This window comes from Microtus oregoni, unplaced genomic scaffold (genome assembly GCF_018167655.1).
Source record: "Microtus oregoni isolate MIOR12 unplaced genomic scaffold, Mior012 000132F_ref0000261, whole genome shotgun sequence".
Classification (NCBI taxonomy): domain Eukaryota; kingdom Metazoa; phylum Chordata; class Mammalia; order Rodentia; family Cricetidae; genus Microtus; species Microtus oregoni.
The window spans coordinates 1,400,756-1,427,463 of NW_024544775.1; the positions used below are offsets into that span (position 1 = coordinate 1,400,756).

The 26,708-nt window shown below is 41.0% G+C and overlaps 1 protein-coding gene across 2 annotated transcripts; it reads right to left on the bottom strand.

The window, feature by feature from the left end:
* Positions 1–1,763: 1,763 nt before the first annotated feature.
* CUNH5orf34 (chromosome unknown C5orf34 homolog) lies at positions 1,764–24,568 on the bottom strand. 2 transcript variants are annotated; one of them, XM_041646375.1, is made up of 14 exons: positions 24,262–24,568; positions 21,014–21,086; positions 20,635–20,864; positions 20,417–20,506; positions 16,649–17,295; positions 14,775–14,876; positions 13,494–13,617; positions 12,369–12,460; positions 11,115–11,184; positions 9,505–9,675; positions 7,645–7,739; positions 5,797–5,892; positions 3,022–3,062; positions 1,764–2,106 (listed from the first exon to the last, which is right to left on the bottom strand). In XM_041646375.1, the coding sequence occupies exons 3-14, from the start codon at positions 20,827–20,829 to the stop codon at positions 1,913–1,915; spliced, it is 1,917 nt and encodes a 638-aa protein (XP_041502309.1). In that variant the 5' UTR covers positions 20,830–20,864; positions 21,014–21,086; positions 24,262–24,568; the 3' UTR covers positions 1,764–1,912. The 2 variants fall into 2 exon arrangements, with proteins under 2 accessions (XP_041502309.1, XP_041502310.1); XM_041646376.1 differs by lacking the exon at positions 24,262–24,568 and adding an exon at positions 23,346–23,416.
* Positions 24,569–26,708: the final 2,140 nt, after the last annotated feature.

The window sequence follows — 26,708 nt, forward strand, 5'->3', positions numbered from 1 at the left end:
CCCAGAGAGTGGCTATAAAGGGAGGGCATTTTTCCACTCAGCTAATGGACATTATCACTCCTGATCCACTAGTCTCCTTCCCTTTTGTTCTTGTCTGCTGTTTCCTGCCTTCTAATGTTAAGAGTTCTGAGAGATAAGGAGGTAGATTCCCTGGGAGGCAGGCAGATAGGGAAAGGGGCCATACCTGGGTAAGAAAGGTGGCAAATTGCCAAAATGGCCAGCTTCTTCCTCAATCTCCTGACGTAAGACAAAAACCTGGGAGTTTTTGTTTCCCACCAGCATGTCCCCGGCTGATGGACTGGCCCAAATTCAAGGCTAGATGAGGCCAAGAACAGTTAGGATCAATCTACCATCCTGTCTCCAAACCGACCAAACCTAAGGAGGGGAGGGAAACTCTTCAGAGGCTTCAAAACCCCCAGCCCTCAAGAGGCTGGACTTCCAGCTTTCTCCCTGCCCCCTCGGCTTCACAGAGGGCTTTCTTAGAGTGCTCACTGCCTGTTTCCTCACCCCCAGTAAATGCTTTCCTTCAACTGCCAATGGGGCAGCAATGGCTCAGCTGCACCCTGTTGACCTTCAAATGCTCCCTGTCTTTTAACAAAGAAAACAAACCTGATCCAGACCCCATAGACTGTATCAATAGGTTGCAACAGGATTGTTTAGATTTTGAAATACAGTTTGCTTTTTTAAAATATAGTTCTGACAGAGGGGGAGTGATTCCCGGTTTTTAGCCAAGTCAGTGTGGAGTGGGTTCCTAACACCCTGGATAGGTTTTTAAAGTTATTTCTTATTTTTTTTTTTTTTGAGATAATGCCTCATTTCTCCCTTCCCTCCCCTCCCTCCAAGTCCTCTCATACACACCTGCTTGCTCTGTTTCACACTCAAGGGAAGGCTAGGCCTCAACACTACATACAGAATCACAGGCAACTAAGGAGTGCTGAGAGTCAGAGAAATAAGTCTTCCCGGGGAAGAGCAGAACAATTGGTTACCTCAAACCAGTCAGCCCAGAAACACACACACAAGTAACATTATACAAACTGCCTAGGCTGTGTTTATTTAGGGATATATATATATATATATATATATATATATATATATGCACACACATTTATATAATAACAGTTAATGGGTTGCTGCCCTCCAGACAGCTGAATCTCCGCTTCCTTACCATGGCTGTGACAATAAGGGGGATGGGACCACCAGCTAAACTGCGAACTACTCCTCTTTCAGGTTCAGCAGGCTCTCCCTTCATTGAGCCTTACTTTCCATTTTGATATATACCTAGCCAATCAGAGCCTGTTCAGAGCCTAAATCAACCCTCCAGCACCTGCCTTTTGTCGGCCATTGCCCACCCTGCAGACTTGCTCCTGCTCTTCCCCAGCAGGCTTGCCCTCAGCCCTCACTTGCTCTTGGATGGCAGGCAGCCTGTGGCTGTGGAGAGTTCTATCAAATCGTAGCTGTCCTCTCCTTGCAAGAAAATCTTCCTCCCACTTACTTCATTGTCTGTGCACGGCACTCTTTAGAGCGGTGACAAGAACCGGGACCAGAAAGAAGATGTGCTACATTAGCTCTCCAGGAGAGATTGCATAGCAAATGACCGAATGGACAGTTCTGCACATTCAAAAAGAAAACTGGAAATTAACATTACAATATTAAAAATGGCAAAACATAACTTTTCTTAAACAGCTGGATGTGAAAAATGAAAGAGTTCAAAATTTCAAAATAGTTCTTTATTTAAAAATGCATATATATAAATACATACACACTAAAATTTACACGTTAGGTAAATTACAATCAAAATTAAATCAGTTCTGCACATTGCAAAAGTAGTATTTGCAATTCCTTGGGTTACAAGCAATTTCATACCAGTAATGTGAAACAACCTGAAGATTTGCTGTTGCAATAATTCCATTTTTCACTTTCTAGAGTTTGACAGGAGATAGTCAATATCCTGAAGGATTTCAGAAGTTCTTTTCAATGCTACCGATACACTCTCTTTATTAGTTGCTTCTAGCAGGGTCTCTGAAGATTCTGACGTATGGGCATCCGAACACTGTTCATTTTTCTTGCCAGAAGTCAAGTGGAGGATACCACTGTTTTCCAGGAGCACTGAATTTCTTAGTTAAGGAGCTTTACCCCACATTTTTCATTATACAATCTGATTTTAAGAAAACCTGATTTCGGTATGAAACTATTTCTCAGTTTAAGGACTATCTACTGAATTCATTATCGCATTGGACTTCAGAGTTTATGAAGTCGATCCCTTAGAGACGGGGAACTCAGCCGTAGTGGGGGATTGCGTGTTTAGATGGAGGGTTAGTAAGAAAGAAAAGAAAATCCCAATAACATTTCTTAACCTACATTTGCTAAGCAAACAAAAAGGGTAAAAGAACAGGATGACAGGGTTAGAAACAATGCATTCTTAATGAACAAAAATCTAGAGTAAAAGGAAATTTGCCTTCTCTTGCAGAACTAGTTTATTATTTGAGTAAGACTGTATAACTATTTTCTGCCAATAGAAACAGTCCCTTCTGGAGGAGGGAGCTCACAGAACCAAGAGGATAAAATACACACTGCCCAGGAAGTATATGAATCTCACTCACAAGGTTCAGGAAGCTCCCCAAAGTTATACAATTCACCAAATCCCTTGCCAAGGCTGTCTCTGCTTGTAAGTTGTGCAGAAAAATGAAGAGAAAACAAATTTGGATGAATGACAGGGTTCATAACAGAAGTTACAGATAGATTTTTAACAGCTATCATACATATGTATATATATATATAATTATATAAGAGGAAATGTCTCCAAAAGAGATCTTAATCCTAGTTCATCATTCCTTATCCAATTCAAACATAAAAGTATAAATGTTAACATAACATTTCATGACAAGAAAATATTTTAGATATTGTCTGACTCAGCAAAACTCAGCCACATGCATGCATGAACTAACCCTCATAAAGTGCAGTCATCAAGAACAGACTGAAATGGAATACTTCTGTAGGATATTACATTCTCTTAAAGGATACAGTTAAATTTCTGTATTTTCTCAAGCTCAGAAGCAACAGACCTATGAAAGATAAAGGATGACGCTGGAACATGAGCTTTTACACACGTGACAGAAAAGCCAGGAGGCAGCATGTATGAGGGCTGACTCTAACACTCTAGCAGAGCCCCTGATGTGAACGTTCTACCTTGTCTTCCCCACCACGTCAGAACACTATACAGATACTATGATGACTACCTCTGAAAAATTAACAAGGACGTTTATCTAGAAATGGTGCTTTATTCAAGCTGCTAAGAAGTTGAACCAATAAACTAATGATGGCAAGGTAGAAAAAATACTGAACTACACTTTAGAAAGCTGTTTAATGTGTGATCTTTCTTCCTTCAGCCACCCTTTTTTTGACACGGCAGAGGATGGGGGTGAGGGGTGTCTTGGGGGTCACAGCTGTTCCTCACTGCTTTCACCACAGCTGCTATCACCAACTGCACTTTCACTTTTGATTTTTTGAGATAAGGTCTCACTATGTTGTCCTTGGCTGGCCTGGAACTCATTATGTAGACCTAGTTGGCCTCAAACTCATCAAGATCTGCTGGGTTCTGGGCTCTGCCTCTAAGTGCTGGAATTAAAGGCATTAACCACCACTGCCTGGCTTCAGACTTCATTTCTTAGAATGCCAACATAACCCTCATTCAGTTTTGATGTAAACAAAGCATTTAATAAAAAAACAAAACCAGTTATAACTTAAGCAAAGGTTAGTGACCAGTTTTATAATCATATGCAACTTCCCTCCTTCCCAGCTGCTTTGAGCCACTTTCTTGCTCTGAAACAGGCTGGAGTTGAAGGATGAGGCCTCTGCGAAGCTGGATCCTGAGAAGGTCAGCATACTAAAATCACACCTACTGTTTTCATTTGATTTATTCTAACAAGTATTCACTCAGGCACAGACCTTAAATTAGGCTGTGTGCACGCACACATTATCCTGCTACATTCTGCTAAGTCGCCTTAAACTTCCTTTTAGAAAGGTTGTACATTAGGCTCAGCTGTAGAGTCCTTCCCTAATACACACGATGCCCTGGATCTGGTCCCAGAACAGGGTTATCAGAGAAGGTTCCTGGGGTCGCAGAGACGGATCAGTGGTTAAGAACACAGACAGCTCTTGCAGAAGACCTGAGTTTGGTTCTGAGAGCTGCTGTTAGCGCTCTGGGAGATTCCAGGCCTCTGGCTTCCTCAGGCTGAGCTGCACGCACACGCACACACACACGCACACGCACACACACACGCACACGCACACGCACACGCACACACACACACACACGAAAATAAATCTGAAAAAATGCATTCCTAAATTGCATCCTTGGTATCTTTTTCCAGTACACTGAGATTTTTTTTTTTTACTCAGTGACATTAAGAGCATCAATGACCTTCCAACTAGTTTTAGATTTATGAACTTGTGTTTTCGTCCCATGTGAACTTCTTTATCTATTATAGGATCCATCTCAATTCATCAAAACATAGTATATCCTAGCAAATACTACCTGCTCCTGACAAACTGTCTTCTCACTGAGTCTTCTATACTTAATGTGTATGCTCTTTTCTTGTATGTCAGTCTGTGCACCACATGCATGCCTGGTGCAGTGGAGGCCAGAGAGGATGTCAGATCTCGTGGAACTGGAGCTAAAGAGGGCTGGGAGCTGCCACGAATGTGATGGAAATGGAACCCGCGTCCTTTGAAAGAGCAGCCAGTTGCTCTCAGTTGCTGAATTTTCTCCTGAATGCTCCTTTCTGTCTCTGCTCCTGATGACTTCCAAAGTCTGATGTCCTGAGACACTCCTGTGGAGCCCTAGCTCAGTCTCCTGAGGATCTAAAAATACTACTTGATTTACTTTATAACGCGCTTAATAATTTGGGACAAGAATTAACTGCAACAGAAATTATTTAAAAGTCAATTTTTAAAAGAAGCTTATGCTACTCAGGATTATATTTCCTTTAATAATACTGAATTCACCACAAAAATTTAATTTATCATATATAAAGAGCCACTCATTTTGATATAAATTTTTCAATGCAGAGTTTTCTGTACATCAGATTTGAAAAAGTAATTTTTTTTTTAGAAAAGGGTTTTTTTTTCCAAGCTTACAGCATGAAAAAGATTTTGTTAAATATGTTTACAACAAAAGGTTTTCTTGAGCAAAAAAGCTTCAAGGTTTTCCATTTGCTACTTAAAAAAAATATTGCTTTTAACATTTATTTATTCACTCTGTATGTGTGTATGTGTGTGTGTGTGCACAGTCAGAGGACAATTCTGGATTTACATGCAGTCGAGGACTGAATTTAGGTCATTAGCCTAAGCAGTAAACATGAACTTACTGAGCCATCTTGCCAGCCCTGTGTTAGTCACTGCCCTATTGCTGTGAAGAGACAAGGCAACTCTTGTGAAAGAATGCATTTAATCTGGGCTTACTTAAAGCTTCAGAGGCTTAGTCTACTGTCATCATGGAGGGAGCATGGCAACATGTACTGCACTGAACAGTAGTAGCTGAGAGCTACATCTTATCCCAGAGAGAAAGGCTAGGCCAGGTATGGGTTTTTAAAACTTCAAAGTCCATTCCCTAGTGACACACTTCCTCCAACAAGGCCACACGCCTCCTACTCCTTATAATTCTTTCAAATAGTGCCATTCCCTAGTGACTAAGCATTCACATATATGAACCTATGGGGGCCATTTTTATTCAAACCATCACATCTTGGTACTAATTGGCTCTTATTCAGAGATTAAGTTTACAAGAAATCTAAATACCAGTTTTCTTTGAGAACAGGTGACAGCTGTTTGGGCGCCTGTCTTACACTGGTCTGGGTTAGTCTTCTGCACCATGATGTTACTGATGTCACATATCTGGAAAAAACACATTAGAAATATTTGATAGGGAAACTCATTAATTTGTATAATTAATTTGTACAATAACAAAAATGAATTGAAGTTAAAAAAACCAAACTTCGATTCTAACTTACTATGTAGCTAAGGATTGTTGTAGGAGGCCACTTGTTTGTTCCTGGCTGCTTGGCCCCGAAATAACTATACAGAAACTATATTATTTGCAATACTGTTTGGCCAATAGCTTAAGCATATTTCTAGCTTGCTCTTATATCCTAAACTAACCCATCTCCATTAATCTGTATATCGCCATTTGGCTGTGGCTTACTGGGTAAAGTTACATCCTGTGTCTGTCTCTGGCAGGACTACATGACTTCTCCCTGACTCTGCCTTCTTTATCCCAGCATTCAGTTCAGTCTTTCCTGCCTAGCTCTGCGCTGCCCTATCACAGACCCAAAACAACTTCTTTATTAACCAATGGTATTCACAGCACACAGAGGGAAATCCCACATCAAAGGATGACCTTGAATCTCTGATCCTTATGATGAGTGTTGAAATTGTAGGGTGTGCCATCTTGTTTTAAGTTTTTTTTTTTTAATCGATTTCCCCCCCTTCTATGCTGCGAATGGAACTTAGGTCCTTGTCTATGCTGAGGACATGCTCTACTACCTTGCTACTCTCCCAATCTGAATTTGTATACTTTCTATAAATACATAAGAAAAAAATCAGTAAGACAGTTTGGAGGAAAAAAAAGATATAGAAAAATTTTAAGTGAGGCAATAAGATTTTCTAAATCCTAACACATGAGGTAACCTTTTCACATATTCAAAAAGAATAAAATAATTTTATTTGTATTCATATTATAAAGAAAACATCTAAATCAAAACAAGAAAGGAATACTTGCACTTCACTTAAAGCTCAAATTTAAATATCTAACTCTTTAGTTTTTCAAAGTAAGGCGAAATTCCTTAAGCTCGACATATGTCTTTACATAGTCTATATACGCATTTGCCTTCTAAAATTTAAACCTGGAAATGCCCATTGGAGCACATGCATGTATAAACATATATATACATGCAAATAATAAAATGTAACTTAATGAGTATCAAAAACAAGTTTAATAAATTGAATGATCTTAAGTGATGGGATAGAACAAATCATGAAAACATTTGCCAAAGGGACTATCTTTTTGAGAGAAACTGTTTAAAATAGCAATTGAATGTTGGAATATTTAGACCAAAACAAGACCACACAACAGAAAAATAGATTCAAGATGCTAAGTAAGCAGTTCTGTGGGCCCCAACAGTTAAAGCTGCTCTAAATTCAAGACTACTACCTGTGGAGTCACGACAACTAACAGTGAACTATATTAGCAGAAAAGTTGTATTGCTATAAACTAGGTTCAAGCATCCTCCCATTTAAGAATATCCACCAACCAGTTTCAATGCTTACACTTCACAGAAATGCCTACCATCTTAGCCATTTACAGTCATTTGTAGACTACCTTTCTTCTAGTCTCGTTAAGGAACTAGAAAGTTGGCTAACACAGCTGACCATACTTGCAACAGGAAATCAGACATGCTGAAAATAATTATTTAAAAAAATCTCTTGGAGACAAACACACGTTTAAAGCTGACTTGATATATTTCATTGAGTTAAATTTCAGTGTAACTGAAAACTCTGCAATCTGGAAAAACTAAGATGACACGTAACATTTAAGTTACACATACGCTCCATCGGTTGAGACATGAAAATAAAATTGCTCTTCCATACCTTTCATACGCTCCAGGATGCTCAGCTTGAATTAGCTGATCCTGCCCATCAGGAAAAGTTAATCTGCACCAACCCAAGGTCAGACCTTGATTTACCTTAAGAAGCAAAAGGAAGAGGCAAGTTTTATCATTCTAAAACTAAAATGTTAGCAACCTCCTTTTTTTTTTAAATTGATTTTTATTGAGCTCTACATTTTTCTCTGCTTCCCTCCCTGCCTCTCCCCTCCCTCTTTCAACCCTCCCCCAAGGTTTCCATGCTCCCAATTTACTCAGGAGATCTTATCTTTTTCTACTTTCTACTTCCTATGTAGATTAGATCTATCTAAGTCTCTCTTAGTGTCCTCATTGTTGTCTAAGTTCTCTGGGATTGTGGTTTGTAGGCTGGTTTTCTTTGCTTTATGTTTAAAAACTACCAGTGAGTGAGTACATGTGATAATTGTCTTTCTGTGTCTGGGTTACCTCACTCAAAATAATGTTTGCTAGTTCCATCCATTGAATTCCTGCAGAATTCAAGTTGTCATTATTTTTTCTGCTGTGTAGTACTCCATTGTGTAAATGTACCACATTTTTCTTACCCATTCTTTGATCAAGGGGCATTTAGTTTGTTTCCAGGTTCTGGCTATGACAAACAAAGCTGCTATGAACATAGTTGAGCACATGTCCTTGTGGAATGATTGAGCATCCTTTTTTTTTTTTTTAATAAAGGAATGAAATCATTACAAATTTATTTTGAGAATTGAAAGACTGGATTTGAATGGGTTGTTGGTAAAAGTCATTACCCACACAGTTATTATAAATGCCAATCCTTGCTGCAATGTGTTATTTTATATACATAAAGTGACTCTTTGTTATATTTTTCTGATTTTTTGCTAGGAAATTTATTGAGATCAATAAATCTCTCGACAAATCTCTAGCACCCAAATGGTGATCACAAACACCCATGACTGTAACTGAAGGCTTCTCCCCCCACCATCCTCTGCCAGTTCCTGAATAACCCACTCTGAGGCTTAATATTAATTACAAACTGTTTGACCTAATAGCTCAGGCTTATTATAAACTAGCTTTTTATAACTTAAATTAACCCATTTCTATTAACTATTTTACCACGAGGCTCATGGCTTGTTACTTCACATCTTGCTTCTCCAGTAGCTGCTGGCTTCTACTCTGACCCCATCTCCTTTCTCTCTGTTTCTCTGTTTGGATTTCCCACCTAGCTATATTTTGACTGGCTATTGGCCAAGTTAGTTTCTTTATTAACCAATGGTAGTAAGACATATTCACAGAATACAGAGGGGCACTCCATATCACATAACTCCAATTCTAGCGACTCAGATGCCATCTTTTGATCCCAAGAGCTCTTACATATACATGGGGTACATAAACTTACAAAGGCACAAATATATACACATAAAAAACCCAGTAACATAATTTGAGATAAAGTAATACTGTTTTCTGTAGATAAGTAACTAATCAGGATATATTTCACACTGTAGATATCACACTATTAAGGATGATTTATTATGTATTTGAAAAAACCTAGAAGATAGAATCTTGAATCACAAAGAAATGATAACTATTTAAGGAGATAATGTTTATCCTAATAGTAATATAATATATACAAGTATCTAAGATCAGAATGGCATCTCATGCGTGACAATTACAAATGCTACAGCAAATTTTACTGAGCATAACAAATAACAGCAGTTCTCAGGGCTCACATATCAGATACCCCTCAGATCAAATATTTACATTACAATTCCTAACAGTACAACAGAAGTATTTTATGACCGGGGTCACCACAACATGAGGAACTGTCATAGCATTAGGAAGGTTGAGAACCGCTGGTCCTAGGTATACTCACTTCTCTGTTTTCAGCAGAGGAGCTGAAATTCCAATTCAGTGTTAGAGTGACGCCATCTAAAAAGACAGCGTGAACTTTGTCATCAGAGTAGGCAAGAAATCTCCCCACACTGGGTATGAGAGACTCCTTCAGAAGCACGGGCAGGGGATTGTTAGCATTTACTTCAGGAACCTAAAACCAAGTAAAGAACATCACAAGGCAGGAGTTTCCTTTGAAAAAGATAAGTAATTATTAATGAACCCTGAAGCAACTCAAGATTCGTATTCAGAAGTTGAGTGCTACAGAATTATCTATACTTTAACTTTTCAAGAGTTACACATGCAAAATTGTTTGCCTAGCATGATTAAGTTCTAGTATCTCTGGAAGCTACCATCCTGCTTTGAACTTAATTTAGGCAAAAACTGTGAATTATAACAACATATAAGTTTATAATCAAATGAGTATGGATCCCAAAAATCAGTGTCTGAGAATCATTTCCTCTAAGCTAGGATTAATGGACTGACTTTTACATTCATAAAACTAAAATATGATACTCTCAGGGTCTGTAATGATAGTGCTGTGAAATAACTCAGACGCGGTAAACCCCATCTCTCCTCTGTTACAGCAAAGCAAACAATCAATCAGCTGGACATGGTGGTTTACACACATCTGTAATCTCAGCACCTGGCAGGCTGAGGCAGGAGGATGTCAAGCCTGAAGCTAGCCTGGGCTAGCTAGGGCCAGCCAGGACTACATTCTGCACCAAAATGTCGAGGAAAAACAAAAACGGCCTAGTAGAGCTTTGTGACAAGAGTGTGTGCTCGGCATGCTCTAAGCCCAGGTTTGAGTCCCAACATGGTAGGGGTGAGGGGTAGGAGTGAGAGATTACATACACTAAAACATAGGGGTGAGGAGCATCCCTAAGTGACAGGAAGTATCCGCCCAGTATGTGCAATGTCTTGAGCTTTAAAAAAAAAAAAAAAAAAAAAAAAAAAAAAAAAAGAGGCTGATTTTGCAGTCTGTCTATGGGGCAGATATTTCTAAGTTTTCTGAGACAGGGCTTGTGCTGACTGGTTTTATGTCAGAGAGGAGGAGCCTCCGTTGAGAAAATGCCTTCATAAGATCTGCATTCTCTTAATTAATGACTGATGCCCACTGTGGGCAGGTGGTCCTGCACTGTCTAAGAAAGCAGGCTGAGCAATCCATGATGAACAAGTCAGTAGGCAGCACTCTCCATGGCCTCTGCATCAGTTCCTGCCCTCACAGCTTTTGATAATGAACTGTTATAGGGAACTGTGAGTGAAATAAACCCTTTCCTCCCCAAGTTGCTTTGGGTTATGATGTTTCATCACAACAACAGAAACTCTAACTAAGACAGGGTTTCTCTGTGTAGCCCTGGTTGTTCCAGAACTCACTCTGTAAACCAGGCTGGCCTTGAACTCAGAGATCTGCTTGCCTCTGACTCCTGAGTGATAGGATTGAAGGTGTGTGCCACCACAGCCAGCTCAGGTAGGTATTCTCTTGAATAAACAAATTTGAATGTCAAAAAGAATTTCTCCCATGATTTAGCTGAAAGCAGTTTGAATGTGCAAGCATGCTTCCAAACAGCTAACAGTCTTGCTTCCCCATACCATTTTCCAGCAGCAGACATGATAGTTGTGGCTTAGTGAAAGCCTTGTCTTGGCACAGTGTTGAAGAATTCTGTGAACGTGAACATGAAAAACAGCCCCTAAGTGTTTGTAAATGATGACATTTTCTATGTTTTCAAACATCTGGAACAGTGGTGCAATGTCTCAGCAACATCCTGAATGCCATATAACAGTTCAGATGACTGTGGCAACTCACCTTCCTAGAAGATCTTTTCCCTCTGCCTTCTCTTGGCTAGCTAAAGCTACTCCTTGACCTTCTAGCAACAAAGGCACTCCATGGATATTTTAGGGGCTCCTTTACAACTGTTTAAATTAATTAGTGATTTGTGGTGTCTGTGCACTCATGTGTGCCATGGCATGTGTGTAAAAGTCAGAGGACATCTTTGCAGCTTTGGCTCTCTTTCCACCTTTACGTGGCTTAACAGGTCAAGCTCAGGCTACCTGGCCTGCATAGCAAGCGCCTTCCTCAGTTGAGCCTTCTTGCTGCTCAGATGTTCTAAAGACGTGACAGTCACATATCTAAGAGGTTTAGCATAGTCTAAAGATGGCAAGGAAAGCAGGTGTATAGAAAATCAAATAATTTCTGAGCCTGCTAATCTAGCCTGGAAATTTTTTAGGTACTTTCATAAAAACAATTATTTAATTCAACATTATGTTTTCATTTTTTCTGGATGCTCTAGATTAATTAAAACAATTTTTAATTTTTTGTTTTTTTTAAGACACAGCTTCTCTGCATATCTTTGGCTGTCCTGGAACTCACTCTGTAGACCAGGCTGGCTTCGAACCTGCAGAGATCTGCCTGCCTCTGCCTCCCTGAGTGCTGAGATTAAAGGCATGTGCCACCATTGCCCAGCAATCAAAACAATTTCTAAGAAGGTTAAATAATGAACCAATCCACACTTTAGTACACTCTCATAAAACTCTATTGCTGTAAAAATAAGAAACTAGGAAAATTTCAAATGTTTCCTCAAATCCCCAACTTGATTAAAGCAGTCATAGGGCTGCCACACTTGTCCAGAGAAACGGCACTCGAGTCCCTCTCTGGACTCGCCCCCTTCCTGTGTGGAAGCTTCTCTAGACTACTGCTCTTGTGATTACTTTCTAAATTATGAGACCAGAAAACCCGACAGATTTGTGGCTAAGACAAATCGTACCCACTGCGTCCTAACCTTAACAGAGGAAACATCGAGGTACTCAGGTACATGCTTTTCTCTCAGCTGAACATCACCAACTCACCTGGTTGCCTGTTTAATCAGAGAACGTACAGAGAAGAGACTTCCTGGTCTGTCTGGAGGAAGGTTATTTATGGAGTAAGTTTTTTCTTCTTTCTGAAAGTGTAAAACAAACAAAAATCTGGCCCTTAGTACTTAACTACTTTTTCCTTGAAGTATATATAGATATACATATATATATATATATATATATATATATATATATACATACACACATATATATACCAATAAAGCAAGCAATTATTTTAATACTCTAAAGCCCATAAAACCTACATATTTTAATGGTATTCTTAATGTGCCTTTCTGGTGGAGAGTGGGGGGATACATGCTATTGTCCACCTTTTATGTGTGCCTCGGGGATCTCAACTCAGGTTCTCATTCATGCTCATCTGGCCAACATTTCACCCACAGAACCATCTACCCAGTCCCCATACATTTCACCCATAGAACCATCTACCTAGTCCCCCATACATTTCACCCACAGAACCATCTACCTAGTCCCCCATACATTTCACCCACAGAACCATCTACCTAGTCCCCCATACATTTCACCCACAGAACCATCTACCTAGTCCCCATACATGTCTTGTACCTTGTAAATATTAATTCAAAGTAGTATAATGACTCAAAGGTAATGCTCTGGGCTTTAGTGTTTTTTTTTTTTTACTTTACCTCAGCATGCTATGATGCAGTGGTGATTTTTTTTTTTTTTTTTTTTTTTTTTGCTTTTTCGAGACAGGGTTTCTCTCTGGTTTTGGAGCCTGTCCTGGAACTAGTTGTAGACCAGGCTGGTCTCGAACTCACAGAGATCCACCTGCCTCTGCCTCCCAAGTGCTGGGATTAAAGGCGTACGCCACCACCGCCCGGCTGGCTTTAGTGTTTTTTATGGACAAATTCTACAACACAAATTTAGCTTCTGATTTAAACCAACTGTTTAGGGTGTTAATGGATAACAGTGGGCGTAACTACAGTAAAAACAAAGTGATTAATAATTCGCCAGGTGTCAATGCTGACAGTAAGATTATATTAATTTTCTATGGTGAGGAGTGAGATATTACATAACACATCAAATTTATAGTGACTTAGGAAAGAACTTTCTATCAAAACTTGAACTTCATTGTTAGTTTACCTTTTCTGATTCTTCTTGACTCGAATAATATGTAAAATAGTTACCAATATAAGGCCCTTCTGATTTGAAAACTGATCCATCTCCAGGATAAATCTCTATCGAGTTTACATTTTTATGGATAAGCCTAAAATAGAGAAATAGTCCTATGTTTTTAAATGAAGACTAATGCATCCAGGAAAGCGATCATTAAGATAACAACAAAAACAGACCCGGCAATGTTGCACCAAAGAGAAATAGGACACACAAGTGCCTTATGTGCTTATTGCAACAACTAAGCTTAGAGCTTCTAGAACTCAGAGAATCTTGTCTTTACATACCCAGTGCCAACTTAGGGATTGACACATAATGAGTCACCAAACAATGTCAGCGCAGAGAAGCTGAATACCACACTTCTAGGTCCTGAAAATGAGATCACTCTTCCACAAAAATAACTGGTGTAATCAGTACCTGATGGAAAGATGAACTATCCATGCAAGGCGTATTACACATGTAGTAGTCAGGTATGACCAAAGCATCCGGTATATACTTCATGGAAACTACTTTTATCAGAACAGATCTTTTATATGGTGTTGGGGGCAATTAGAGGTAATGGCACTTGCTGCCAAGCCTGATGCCATGAGTTCAATCCCTGGGACACATGATGGAAGAGGGGAACTGACACCGGAAGGCTGTCCTCTGACCTCCACACGCCTGCTAAAGCACACACACGTGTTGGACACATGATGGAAGAGGGGAACTGACACCGGAAGGCTGTCCTCTGACCTTCACACACCTGCTAAAGCACACACACGTGTTGGACACATGATGGAAGAGGGGAACTGACACCGGAAGGCTGTCCTCTGACCTCTACATGCCTGCTAAAGCACACACACGTGTTGCCACCCCAGGAAAAAAGAAATGCAATTTAAAATTTATGCTGTCAGAAGTGGGTGGATCTTCATACAGGAAAGGGAAAGCATTTTGGTAACCAAAAAACATCAGGTATCATTTTCTACTATTACTCATGGATGTAAAGATGGATCTGGCCAACACCATATTTCGGTCATTAGATAGTAACTCTATGGTAGGGGAGGGAAAATTCAGTGGAGAAGTGTAGGAGCAGGACAGTCACTAAAGGAACGATTTCCTTTGACGAAATCACCCTTAGGCTGATTCCATGCTCAGAAGGTAATACAACCAGACCTTCTATGACCAGAAGGATACCCTAAGTCCCTGCTACAAACATATATTCACCAGCAAGACTGACTTTCAGTGGCATTGGAGATGCCATGTAAGCCTCACCTGTACGTCACACCCTTGCACCACACCACCTTCACGAGCTCAGGATAGGAATAGTCTTCTCCATCAGACTGTCTCTGCAAAAGTGAGTCACAGAAGTTCCACCTGTGAAAGAGAAAACTGGAGCATTAATTCCGGTTGCTCAAAATAATTGCCATTGAAAGTCAACAAACAGTGCCACCATAATGCTTATTCCTTGCCTGACTATATAATGTATACGCTTATACACACACACACACACACACACACACACACGTACATTAGAGAAATTTTAAAACAAGTCATATTTTGTCAAGTTCTCAGTAACCTCATTATGGATCTCAGTATGATGTAAATTAAAATTTTTACTAATCTTTAAAATTAACCTGAATTCAAAAAACGGATCTTTACTGAAATATCTATGGTAGACTGGGCAAATGCTGTACACACTGAGAACTTAAAGTCCCCCAAAGGAGGCATGTTTCCTGTCCCCAGTGGAGATGTTCCATCCGGCAGTGTAGTCAAACAGAAATCACCAAGTCGGGGTGGTGATGCGGGAGGCAACGAACAAGGACCTAACTCAGCAACAGACTTTGAGAAACCGCTCCAAGGAAGTAAGGCTTGGGCTTGAGTACGGGAAAGTATGATGGGGAGAGGACAGTGCTCCTGCTGGAGCAAAGAGCAGGAGCTGGGGCAGGAGCGAAAGGGAGTCAGCGTGAGCACTCAAGCAATGATGAGCAAGGACACAGCGCTGGCAGGCGTGAGGACTACAGCCAAGGAAGCCACCAGACCATGAAAGCCTGCTATGCCAGGATAAGGAAATGGATTTCAACCAAATCCAGTCAAAGGCAAACTTAATTTAGAAGCATAAAACCTCTTCTGTCACATATTTAGAATCCGGGAATTTCCAGTTTAACTAGATAATTATGGCAAGTCCAAAAGCTATTCCTATGTTTTAGGTAAAAATGTGTACTCAGAGAAGACCTAGGAGCAAATTTCAATTCTACAGGTGCTAGTGATGTAACCTGCTTCAGTTCTTTACCATTTCTGGATCTTAGGTTCCTCTATGAGAGGATTATAGTGATTCTTGTAATAGGGTTCCTATACCAAATACATAAAATAGAACAGTCTCACACAAGTAATTTATAAATGTTAGTTTATAAAAAAATTACTAGAATGCTCATAAAAAGTTCACATTGCAAATTTTTAACTATTATTCATCTTTGAATGAAAATGTTTTTGACCTAGCCATAAAAAGGTCTCCATATACTGAACCTTTTTTAAAAAGGACACATTTATAGTAAGTTAACTAAAAAATGGGTAGCCATTGGGGCTGACAGCAAAGAAAGAAACTGTAACCAAAACTCTGTCAGGTTCATGGTCTAGCCTGTGGGGTCAGGGGCAAGTCCAGGGTCTATGGTCTAGCCTATGGGGTCATGGGTTCATGGGCTCCAGTGACCAGCCATGGACTCCCTTCAAGGCTTTCTCCCAAAGAGCCCTGCTGTTCTGTACTTTAATAATCCTTCTATGGACAGTGACCTTCATTAAATACCTTACATTGCTATGAATACTATCCTTTAAAATGAAAGATTTTAGCCAATCAAATGAGAGTAAGGATAGCAACAGATGTGGCTGGGTGTGGTGGCTCATACCTTTAATCCCAGCACTTTTGGGAGACAGAGACGGGGCGGGGGGTTCTCTATGAGTTAGAGTTCTGGTATACATAGAGTTCTAAGGCCAGCCCAGGTTACATAGTGAGACCTCATCTCAAAAAAACCAAAACCAAAACCAAAACCAAAACGAACCAACCAGAGCAGTATCAGCTGATCTAAAAGCTAAGATCAGGTAAGGAAGGCCTCTCCCCAACCTTTCTGAGCAACAAGCCATCCTTGCGGTACCTGTGCAGGTGCGGGGCGGGGCAGCTGAGTGACAGGGCTCTGGGAAGAACAGAAACCTCTTCTCCACTTTCTTCTGCAGCGTCAGAGGTTATGCTTCCACTTGCAGGGAAATCTGCATCAGTTCCAGACGCAACGCTAACTTTGTTATGAAAACGAAGCGCTAGAGACAGAGGATATTTCCACTGCTCTGGACAGGAGGCGACAGACCAACGCTGCTTCATCCACGCGTACACACATCTGTGCCTTGTGCTCGGGGACAGCAGCCCCTCCTTCCCCACAGTTCCATTCACACAACACATGCTTGCTGAAGCTTCTTTCGATTTCAAGACCTGGCGATGAGGTTCATTTTCTTTAGTCTTTAATCTTTGTCCTGATGAACTTCCATGTGTGCAGAATTTTGTGGTCTTTCCAACTAGTTTATCTTTTGGGACACGATCATTTGTTTCAGGGAGTACTACAGAGGAGTCTGGCTTCTGGCTCACTTTACACAGAAAATGGACTGTAAATTCATGCTGAGATCTGGGCAGGCAAAGGTATGCGTGCCCATCCAGGGACGTTATCTTCACGGCACCGCTCTCCGAATATGTGACGCTGTCGTCTCCAGCAAGACCGGGCCATTTTACTTCGGAGAAATCAATGAAGATATGCTGAATTGAGAGAAGAAAATAAAAACCCCATATTTTCTGTTAATGTTCATTTTCCCCATAGTTTTGATATTAAAAGTACTCTATAAGAATTTAATATACTGGTGCTAGGTAACTTTAAAAGCTGGACTCGCCATCTTCAGCCCCCTCTCTCTGCACACCAACTTCACCACGCCTGCACACACCTCCTCTAATAAACTCCTAAGCGGGCAAAAAAAAAAGAATTTAATATACTTGTGTTTTTACTACCTAGAAAATAAAAACTGGAGTTAATATGTGACTTTACATATAATACTGGATGCTAATAATATTTCTCTGGGAAACACACACAAACACACACACACATACAAGAGATGGGGGGGGAGAAAGAGGTAGAAACCATCTGATTAGTGCTAAACTTAGTTTGATTAAAAAAAATTCAATGATTTAGGAAGAGCTGGATGTACAGACCACTCATCCCAAAACTCTAATCTGAAAAACGACAGACATGAAAGGGACCTAGGCTGTGGCATGCTATACAAAAGCAACTGGAGCTTACATGGTATGGAACTACTGTAGAAGTCATTGAGAAAACAACACAGATAATACAGAAACAAATTCAATACTTTAAAATGTCACATGAGACAGGGGAAAGGTGAGAATTACTTTTAAAGTTGTCTCGGAATTACCAGACAGCATTTGGGAAATGCTGTATCACCAGATGAACCAAAATGTAACATGAATTCCCTGTCCTAGAAGGTGCCCAGCACAACATTAGCTAAAATTAATTCCAGGTGGCTTTTAAAATAATTTAAAACAATTCAAAAACTCAAATGTAAACTGACCCTAGCAAACAGCAGACTCAAACAGTTAACAGTCTCTATCTGCTTTCTCATACACAAGAAATCAACAGTACTGTAAATAGCAGAATTTTGATCAATTATTGCATATAGTCAACATTTCAACTTCCATCTTTATCAAATCTTGAAAGCCTACAGTCTGTGACCACATTGCAGCATCAGCAGCAAATGACACCATTTTAATGGTGCAGTTATTCAAAAGACACTGGACAAAGACCCCATGGAATAAGTTACAGCTTGCAGCTCTTTATAGCCCCCTGCCTGCTAAGGTTTGGAAATGAGGCCCCGGTGCTGAGTGTGTGGTCTCCAGCTGGCGGCACTGCTGAGAGGTGAGGAAGGCACTAACTTCTGCAAGGATTAATCCACTCATGAGTTCACAGATGAGCGGGCTATGCTAGGGCTGGAGGAAGTGGGTCTCTCCTTCCTCTTTTTCCTGGCTGCTAGGCTTTGCTTCTGCCTACATTCCCATAATGTTCTGCTTCAACATAAGCCAGCCGCGCTAGGGCCGAGTGCCCATGAGCTAGTTCCTCTGAAACAGTCACCCTTTAAGCTGTCCATCGCAGGCATCTTGGCATCAAAATGCACAGATATAAGACGACGAACACAGCCACAGCACAGTATGAGGCGAGAGAGCCTCGGGAAGCAATGAGCAGGCACAGCTGGGCTGGGTGTGGCTCGGGGGTGAAATACCTGCCTGCCTGCCACCTGTGAAGTCCTGGGCTAATGCCCTACTACCAAGAGCATTGGGACTAGGCTCAAGTCCTAACTTCCCCACTTTGAAAAATCTCACAAATTAAAAAAGAAAAACTCTCTGAAACATAGTTTTCTGTCTATACAGGAGCTGGTAATTAAAGAAATCTCAGCAGATACCCATGTCACACTGGTACCACTGACGTTTTGGTTTGTTGGAGACAGGATCTAACTACAGTGCCCACATTAGTCTTAAATTTAGGAGGTCAAGTGATCCTCATTGTTATAATTTTAAAAAATGGCAGAAAGGGAGTCATGCCATAAGGGAGGGTTATTGGAAGAGGAGGGAGGGAGGGAAGGAGGAAGACAGGCAGACACGGAACCTTTTAAAAGGAACACAGCAAATGTGCACAGGAGGCATCTTAGTGGCTACAGCTGAGGAGGTTTTCTGTCAGCGCTCCAAGGGCAAGCCAGCACAGATGCCTGAATGCGCTAACACTCTTGCCTCAGCCTTTAAGTATGTTTAAGATTGGTTTTGGGCAGTGGTGGTGCACACCTTTACTCCCAGCGTTTAGGAGGCAGAGGCAGGACTCTGAGTTTGAGGCCAGCCTGGTCTACAGAATGAGTTCCATGGAAGGCTCCAAAGCTACACAGAGAAACCCTGTTTCAGAAAAAAAAAAAAATGCTTTTAATTCCTAGTCCATATACCATTATTCCTCAAAATCAAAAAATAGATACAAGAGTAAAATTTTTATACTTATACATAATTACAAATTATACTGGCTAGGTCTTTATTTTTAATCACAAACTTGAGTCACATGGAAAGACAGAACTTCAACTGAGGAAACACCTCCATAATACGGGTCTGTGGGGCATTTTCTCGGTTACTCAATCATGCAGGAAAGCTTGTCCCACTGGAGGTGCTACCATCCCTGGGCAGGGGGGCCTGGACTATAAAACAGGGAGCTAAGCGAGCCAGGGACAGCAAGCCAGTCGGAGTGTTCCTCATGGTCTCTGGTTTAGCTGCTCCCTGGGCTTCCCCAAATGGTGGACTTACTTACTAACTGAAATAAATCCTTTGCCCTCCAAGCTGCTTTTTGTCAGTGTTTTATCGAAGCATGGGAAAAACAAACTAGGCTAATATCCTATATTACACATCGACAACCACACACAATTACTAAAGTTCATTTATGAAATTTCTTAATATTGAGGCCTATGAGAATAAAAAAGTCATGATTTGAAATGCTACAATCTGGGGTGGAGAAATGGCTCAGAGGTTAAGAGCAAGGACTTCTCTCCTAGAGGACCTGGGTTCAAGTCCCAGCACCCACAGGCAGCTCACAATTGTCTGTATACCAAGATCTAACATGGAAATATATGCAGGCAAAATACCAATGCATATAAAATAAAAATAAATAAATTATATATATATAAAAGAAATGCTATAAGAAAATGTCAAGGAGTTGAAATGTGTAACTTCTGTGGTCTGGTGCAGCACATCGGACTGTGTGTGCCCATTTCCAAGTGCTAAGCCAACTCTTTACAATTAACCTGTACTAAATAGTACTCATAAAAATATGCTTTTAAAACATCACCTTTTTTCTCTCAGGAGGTATGAGGCTTTCAGATAAAAAGGGGCATGTAGCCGAAGAGTTTCGAAAATCCAGGGCTCGCTGAAGCTGCTCCTAGAGAAAGAAACATAAAATTATCCGAAAATCAGTCCAGAATGACCAAAGTCCAGAATCGTCGTTACCTTTCCTATTCTAGCAGCTTCCCTTTGTATTAAGAAGAGTGTTTTTGTGCTATTACTTACCCGGTAGGTGCTAATGACAAAGTGTGTCCGCTGACGGATTCGCTCTGGCTGTTCTAAAGGGTGTGTAGAAAGAGCAGGCGCCTTTTCAAACAGAAACTCCGAGCCACAGGGAGAGAGCTGCAGCGTGGAGCCATCAGCATACCGCACCTGCACCGAGTCGTCCTCGTAAAGCACCATTCGTACTTCCGCTGCCATTCCTACGCGCGGCTCTGCCACACTTCGGCGCAGACCTAAGGAAATGGGGACACGGGAGCACAGGCAGTTCTCTGAGTGCTCAAGAGTTGCGCCAAGCTAAACACATGCTTGTTCCTAATAACGCAGGGACAACACACAAGGATGCCAACTGTGCACACCCCTGGTGGAAGAGCCGTGGTCTTACCTCCGTTATCTAATGATCTCCTTAAAAGCTTTGAGTAACCCCTACGGCTTCACTCCACTGTTAAGAACATAGCCTGGAAGGAGAAGACAGTTCACAGAGTTACAAATGTCCTGCTAAGTTTTCTGGCTTCACTGTTTCTCAAGTTGAGTTTTGGCTATTGTATGCTCAGGATCTCATTGCAGATAAACCAGTTACACTTGTAGCAATCTGGGCGGGTGTGACAGCTCGGCAGGTGAAGGTGCTTGCCATGCAGGCCTGAGGAACTGAGTCGCATCCCTGGAATCCACCATGGAAAGCGAGAACGAAGTTGTAGCAAGCCCGAGCATGCCTGCACTCACACATTATAACACATACAAGCAACCACAACAAATAAAAAGAAAGTAACGCAGAAAATCAGTCTAGCACATGCAAAAGACAGGCCAAAAGTAACTAGTAAGTCTAAGGAAAAAGACCTTTGAAGAAATACAAATACCACAATTTATTGCTCCCCAGTCTGGAGTTAAGGAAGCAGTTAGTTGAGTGGCTTGAATTTCTCACTTCTGAAATTCTATTTCTTACCTCCAAAACGACTGTTTTCACTGTTCTCCATACCCATGTGGGGCAAAGGGGAGGTGGGCTTCATTTATACTCCCCTATGTGCTAGGCAGATGCCAGGGATGTCTGCTCATATGTGAAAGAGAGGGTTACAGGACTGCGGTAGGTTTAAGAGACAAAATACCAATGACAGCACCCAGCACTATCCAAGCCACCACGTAAGGGCTCAATAAATCTTATGAAATGTTAATTCTTGGGGGCTGGAGAGATGGCTCAGTGGTTAAGAGCATTGCCTGCTCTTCCAAAGGTCCTGAGTTCAATTCCCAGCAACCACATGGTGGCTCACAACAATCTGTAAAGATGTCTGGCGCCCTCATCTGGCCTTCAGGCATACAGACAGAATATTGTATACATAATAAATAAATAAATATTTAAAAAAAAAAGAAATGTTAATTCTTTTCTAACACGAACCCCACCCTCTTCTATATTATCCTCTCCTTCTACTCAAGTGCTCAAGTCTCAAGTGTCAGAAACAACAAACGATTATGCAGAGTTAATACTTCCCAAGCTTATGGGCATTCCCAATCAACAAACCTCTCAAGTACATAAACCCTCATTGCCAGTATTCTCTTGCTAATCTTCATTCTATTACAACCCAACTTTCTCCTCTACTCCTCCCCCCTCCCCCACCTAGTTTCATAATGGCCGCCAACGTCTTTGCACACCCAATGTCTTCAGCCCTTTACTAGAGGCAGTCAATCTGTGACACAGTCGTACATTGTCCCCTCTGCCAAACTTCCCTCTCTCCTACCTGCGACCCCACTTTGGGACCCTAAGGGCTTCTGCCCTGCTTCTACTTCTGTTTTTACTTTCATCATTCTTATTCGTTACCTAAATCAGAGATTCAACACCTTAGCTTAATAACAGTTGCTACTTTTTAGCCTCATCTTTTGGTTTCCTTTTTACGATATGCAATGAGCTATGCACAATATAAGCTAACGTCTGATGTGGAGTATGTTTGTATGCAAGCAAATGGTTTAACTATGTGCTACCTCTTACTAAGATTCACGCGGTTTTAATTATTTTCTTTCTCTAAAGAACTTCTAAATCTACCCGACTCCTTTCAGAGATTTCGGTTAGTTAACAGCACAGACTTCTATGTCTTTGTATGACAGATAAAATGGAATCTGACCGGATTACAACAAAGGCACTCCCACCAAACACAGACTTCTGTAACATCCCCTAAACTCATTCTTTAGCTGGACCCTATCAATCCTATCCATTTGTACACAGAATGAGACCTATTCTTACACTAGAGCTTGCAGGCCACACAATGTAGCCCACCAATGTCTCCAAACGCCACTCTCTAACTCCCTGGTTCAGGTCACTTTAATAATATCGGCTTTATAAAAATGTTCTTGAAACAAGGCATTGTCCATCTCAAAATCTTTGCAATGTTCTTTCTGTCTAGCTCGTCTTCTCCTTGGCTTAATACACCACAGAGTCCTTGTGAGCATTGCCATCTCAACACAAACACCGCTGCACAGAGGCCCACGTTATCACCTGAGCTAAACTGCTTTACACATTCTTATCCTGGTTTATCTTTTGTCCTCATAGACCTTATCAGTATCGAAATTATTTGTCTGTTTCCGCCCACCAGGACAGACACTCCTGCATAATGGCCCTCACCGGCCTTACTCACAAATGTATCAATGAGATAGTATTAGGCAAAGAATGACGTCAGGCAAAAACCACTTTCAACAAATAATGAAAGAATGAATGTTTAAATTCTTCTTACCCTTAAGTTTGCAATATGAGTTAACGCCACTGACTTCTTGATGCTGTCTTCCTGTAACTAGTTTTCTATTGATTCTTTTAAAATCTTGCTTGAGGGGGCTGGAGAGATGGCTCAGAGGTTAAGAGCATTGCCTGCTCTTCCTAAGGTCCTGAGTTCAATTCCCAGCAACCACATGGTGGCTCACAACCATCTGTAATGAGATCTGGTGCCCTCTTCTGGCCTGCAGGTGTGCACACAGACAGAATATTGTATACATAATAAATAAATATAAAAAAAATTGTCAAACTTTAGATTAAAAAAAAATCTTGCTTGAATTTGGCACTTTACCTCCTTTTGTCAGAAGCTCATCTCTCAATTCCTACAGCTAAGACCTTTCTCCTGTTTTTCTCTCTCTATTCGGGTCACAGTTAACGTCCCAGAACTCAGACCGCACTCTTTTACATTACTTGTTTACATTTTTACTCAATGTCAATGAACAAATACCATGGCAACAGGTGGTGATATATATGTGCATACACGCATGTCTGGTATTTTAGGAGAAAACAGGTGCTGACGCATAGTTGAAAGAGTCTCTTTCCTGATACCAGACTGGGAAATGGAATCACTTCCTTTGTACCTTCCATATTGCAACTTTACTGAAGTTATTATTTAAATAATCGAGTATACACAATAGAGTGTAGTGTTTAAAAGTTATTGGCGCTACCACAGATTACAGATTTTTGGCCTCCTCTGCATCATTTTCTTCTGGTTTGCATTCCCATCATTCAACACACTGTGTCTGGTATAACGAACTGGAAAATCTTGTCTGTTCTGCATGTTGAAACCTCACTTTTCAAAAGAGTCTAGTTACCCGGGGAAAGAGAAAGGGGCGGATATACGCCCTCATCAAGACCGTCACCAAACCTCTGACACTCACGCGGCAGGCAGTTCTTGGCTGGGAGGTTGTTTTCCACGTCGAGGGAGGGGGAGCAGCCAAGGCCTCTGACCGACCTCTGTTTTGCTCAAATGGCAGAAACCGTGTCGTTCGCGACTGCTTCTCCGGGGTTACTTCCGTAATCTAGTAACTACCGAGTGATACTTCTTGATGAAGGAAAATAATCTCATCTGCGGAAAACATGGACACAAGAAGTGTTTCGATTGAGACTTCCGTTCAAGTCCGGGCGGCTGAGGCAGCAGCGGCGAGCCGGAGACGAAAAGGAAAAACAAAACGTCGAGCTAACAGTTTGAACCTCCCACACCGAGAAGAAAGCGCCGCCTCCGGAAAAAGTGAGATCGGAAGTCCCGCCTCTCTCTGCAAAGGGCCGGACCGAAAGAGGACGGGTATTTCCGGGTCGGACGTTGGTATCCACTTACTGAGAATTCAGTCCCCCTAAGAAAATTGAAGTTCGATTGGAATTAGGTTTGTGGACCACTCTTCTCCCATACCAGGCAACCACTAACTCAAGGATAGGTTTTAGGGGAGTGATTAAATTCTTAAAAAAGTAATGGAAAATATCGAGACTACTTGTTTTAAGTAGTGCCAGAAAGTATTTTCTAATTCCTATTTTATCGCCTTTAGACGTGTACAAACAGATTAGCCCAATTCACTGAAGTCAGGATGTGGATTGGAGAGTGACTGGGAAGACAAAATTATGATTAATTATGGGTGTTCCTAAGATTAAAAAAAACCCCACAGCACTCTATAAGCGCATATAGCAGACTGAGAAAAATATTTCCAGTGAAACCTGAAGGGTTTGTGTTTGTTGAGACAGGATTTCTTGGTGCAGCCCTGGCTATCCTGGAACGTGCTCTGTAGACCAGGCTGGCCGTGATCTCCGCCCTCCAACTCCCCACCCCTCAACAATTATAATAGTCTGGCCTCCAGATTGTAGACAGTGTCCACAACAATCCAGACACTTCTTGGTTGTAAAGCAGACCTCCGTGGGCTACCTTAAGGCCTCCAATATGACCATGAGCTCAGAGCAAAGGGGGGGGGGGCAAATCTCTCCACAGGAGCATAACCCAAATGACCACACCTCAAAGTCTGTTGTTTCAAATAGGTGCTTGCTAAGTACAAGCAGACTCTGAGCAATCCAAGGGAAAGATGATTTCCTTTACAGGCTAAAGCATGGTTAGTGAGAAAGGAGGCAGGAAGCATCGGAGCCAGGTCACTATGAATAGAGCCAGACTTGAGGGGATTTTCTGATTCTAAATTATTAATAATATATCTAGGCAACTATTTTTTTAAAAAAAGTTTTTATGGGTATACTTGTTTAATGTAAGAACTTTAAGCAAAGATGGCATCAAGGGACTGGGACAAAAATCTAACTCAACCATCATTTGAAAAAAATACTGATATGCAAATTGATTTCAATCTTATATAAAGGCATCCTTGGATAGATAAGTTTTATTTCTAATGACCTGCCACAGCACGTTGTACACTGCAGTTTTCCACCCCTGCTCATTGTCCTTCCAATGTTCGAGACCTGAGTGAAATTTCTACAAGAGATTTCATGAAATTTTGAAAGATTTCTGGAACTGCTGATGGAGAATGGAATTGTGGGCAGCAAGGATATGAAGAGCTCAGTAGAAGGCTTGTGAACAAATAATGAGAGATAGACTGTAGGTTCTCAGGACTAAGGAGACAGCAGCCTCGGCAATTATTTAGATTATATTCTGGGGAATTACTAGACCTGGAACTAGACTCTAAGATTGACCAAATTTCTGGCTTGGGAGAGTGGGAAGGTGGCAGAAATGATAAAGAATTTAGGAAAAGTTTGAGCTAAACTTAAATTTTTTGAGTTCACTTGGTGAAAATTCTAACTTTTGTCTGGAGAGCAACGGCTGTTTACACGCTAGGTGAAGACTTAAAAGAATGAAACAAAGAATGTGATATCAAAAAGTTAAGGGGACTGGAGAGATGGCTCAGTAGTTAAGAGCACTGGCTGCTCTTCTAGAGGACCTGAGTTCAATTCTCAATACTATAACTCCACTTCAGGGAATCAGACACTATTCTGGCCATGCAGGCTAAGAACCCATACATATAAAATAATTTTTTTAAATTAAAAGAAACAGGTAAAGAGTCCACAAAAGCACTGCAGAAGAGCAGAGAAAGCAAATTATTCCTGGATGTTTTTAATTTTGTTGTTAGTATTGTCAGAGAGAAAGCTGAAACAAAGATCTATTAGGCTTAGTGAGGCAGGGACCAGGGTCATTGCTGATTTCAGTGAGAATCATTGCATATAGCAGGAAAGGAAGCATAATGGATTTGAAGAACAAGTATGTGACAAGGAAATGGATAAATATGGGCCACTTGAGAAGACTATAGGACTCTGGTACAATAAAAATTAGGTAGCCAGATTTTTTATTTGGTAAGAATGGCAT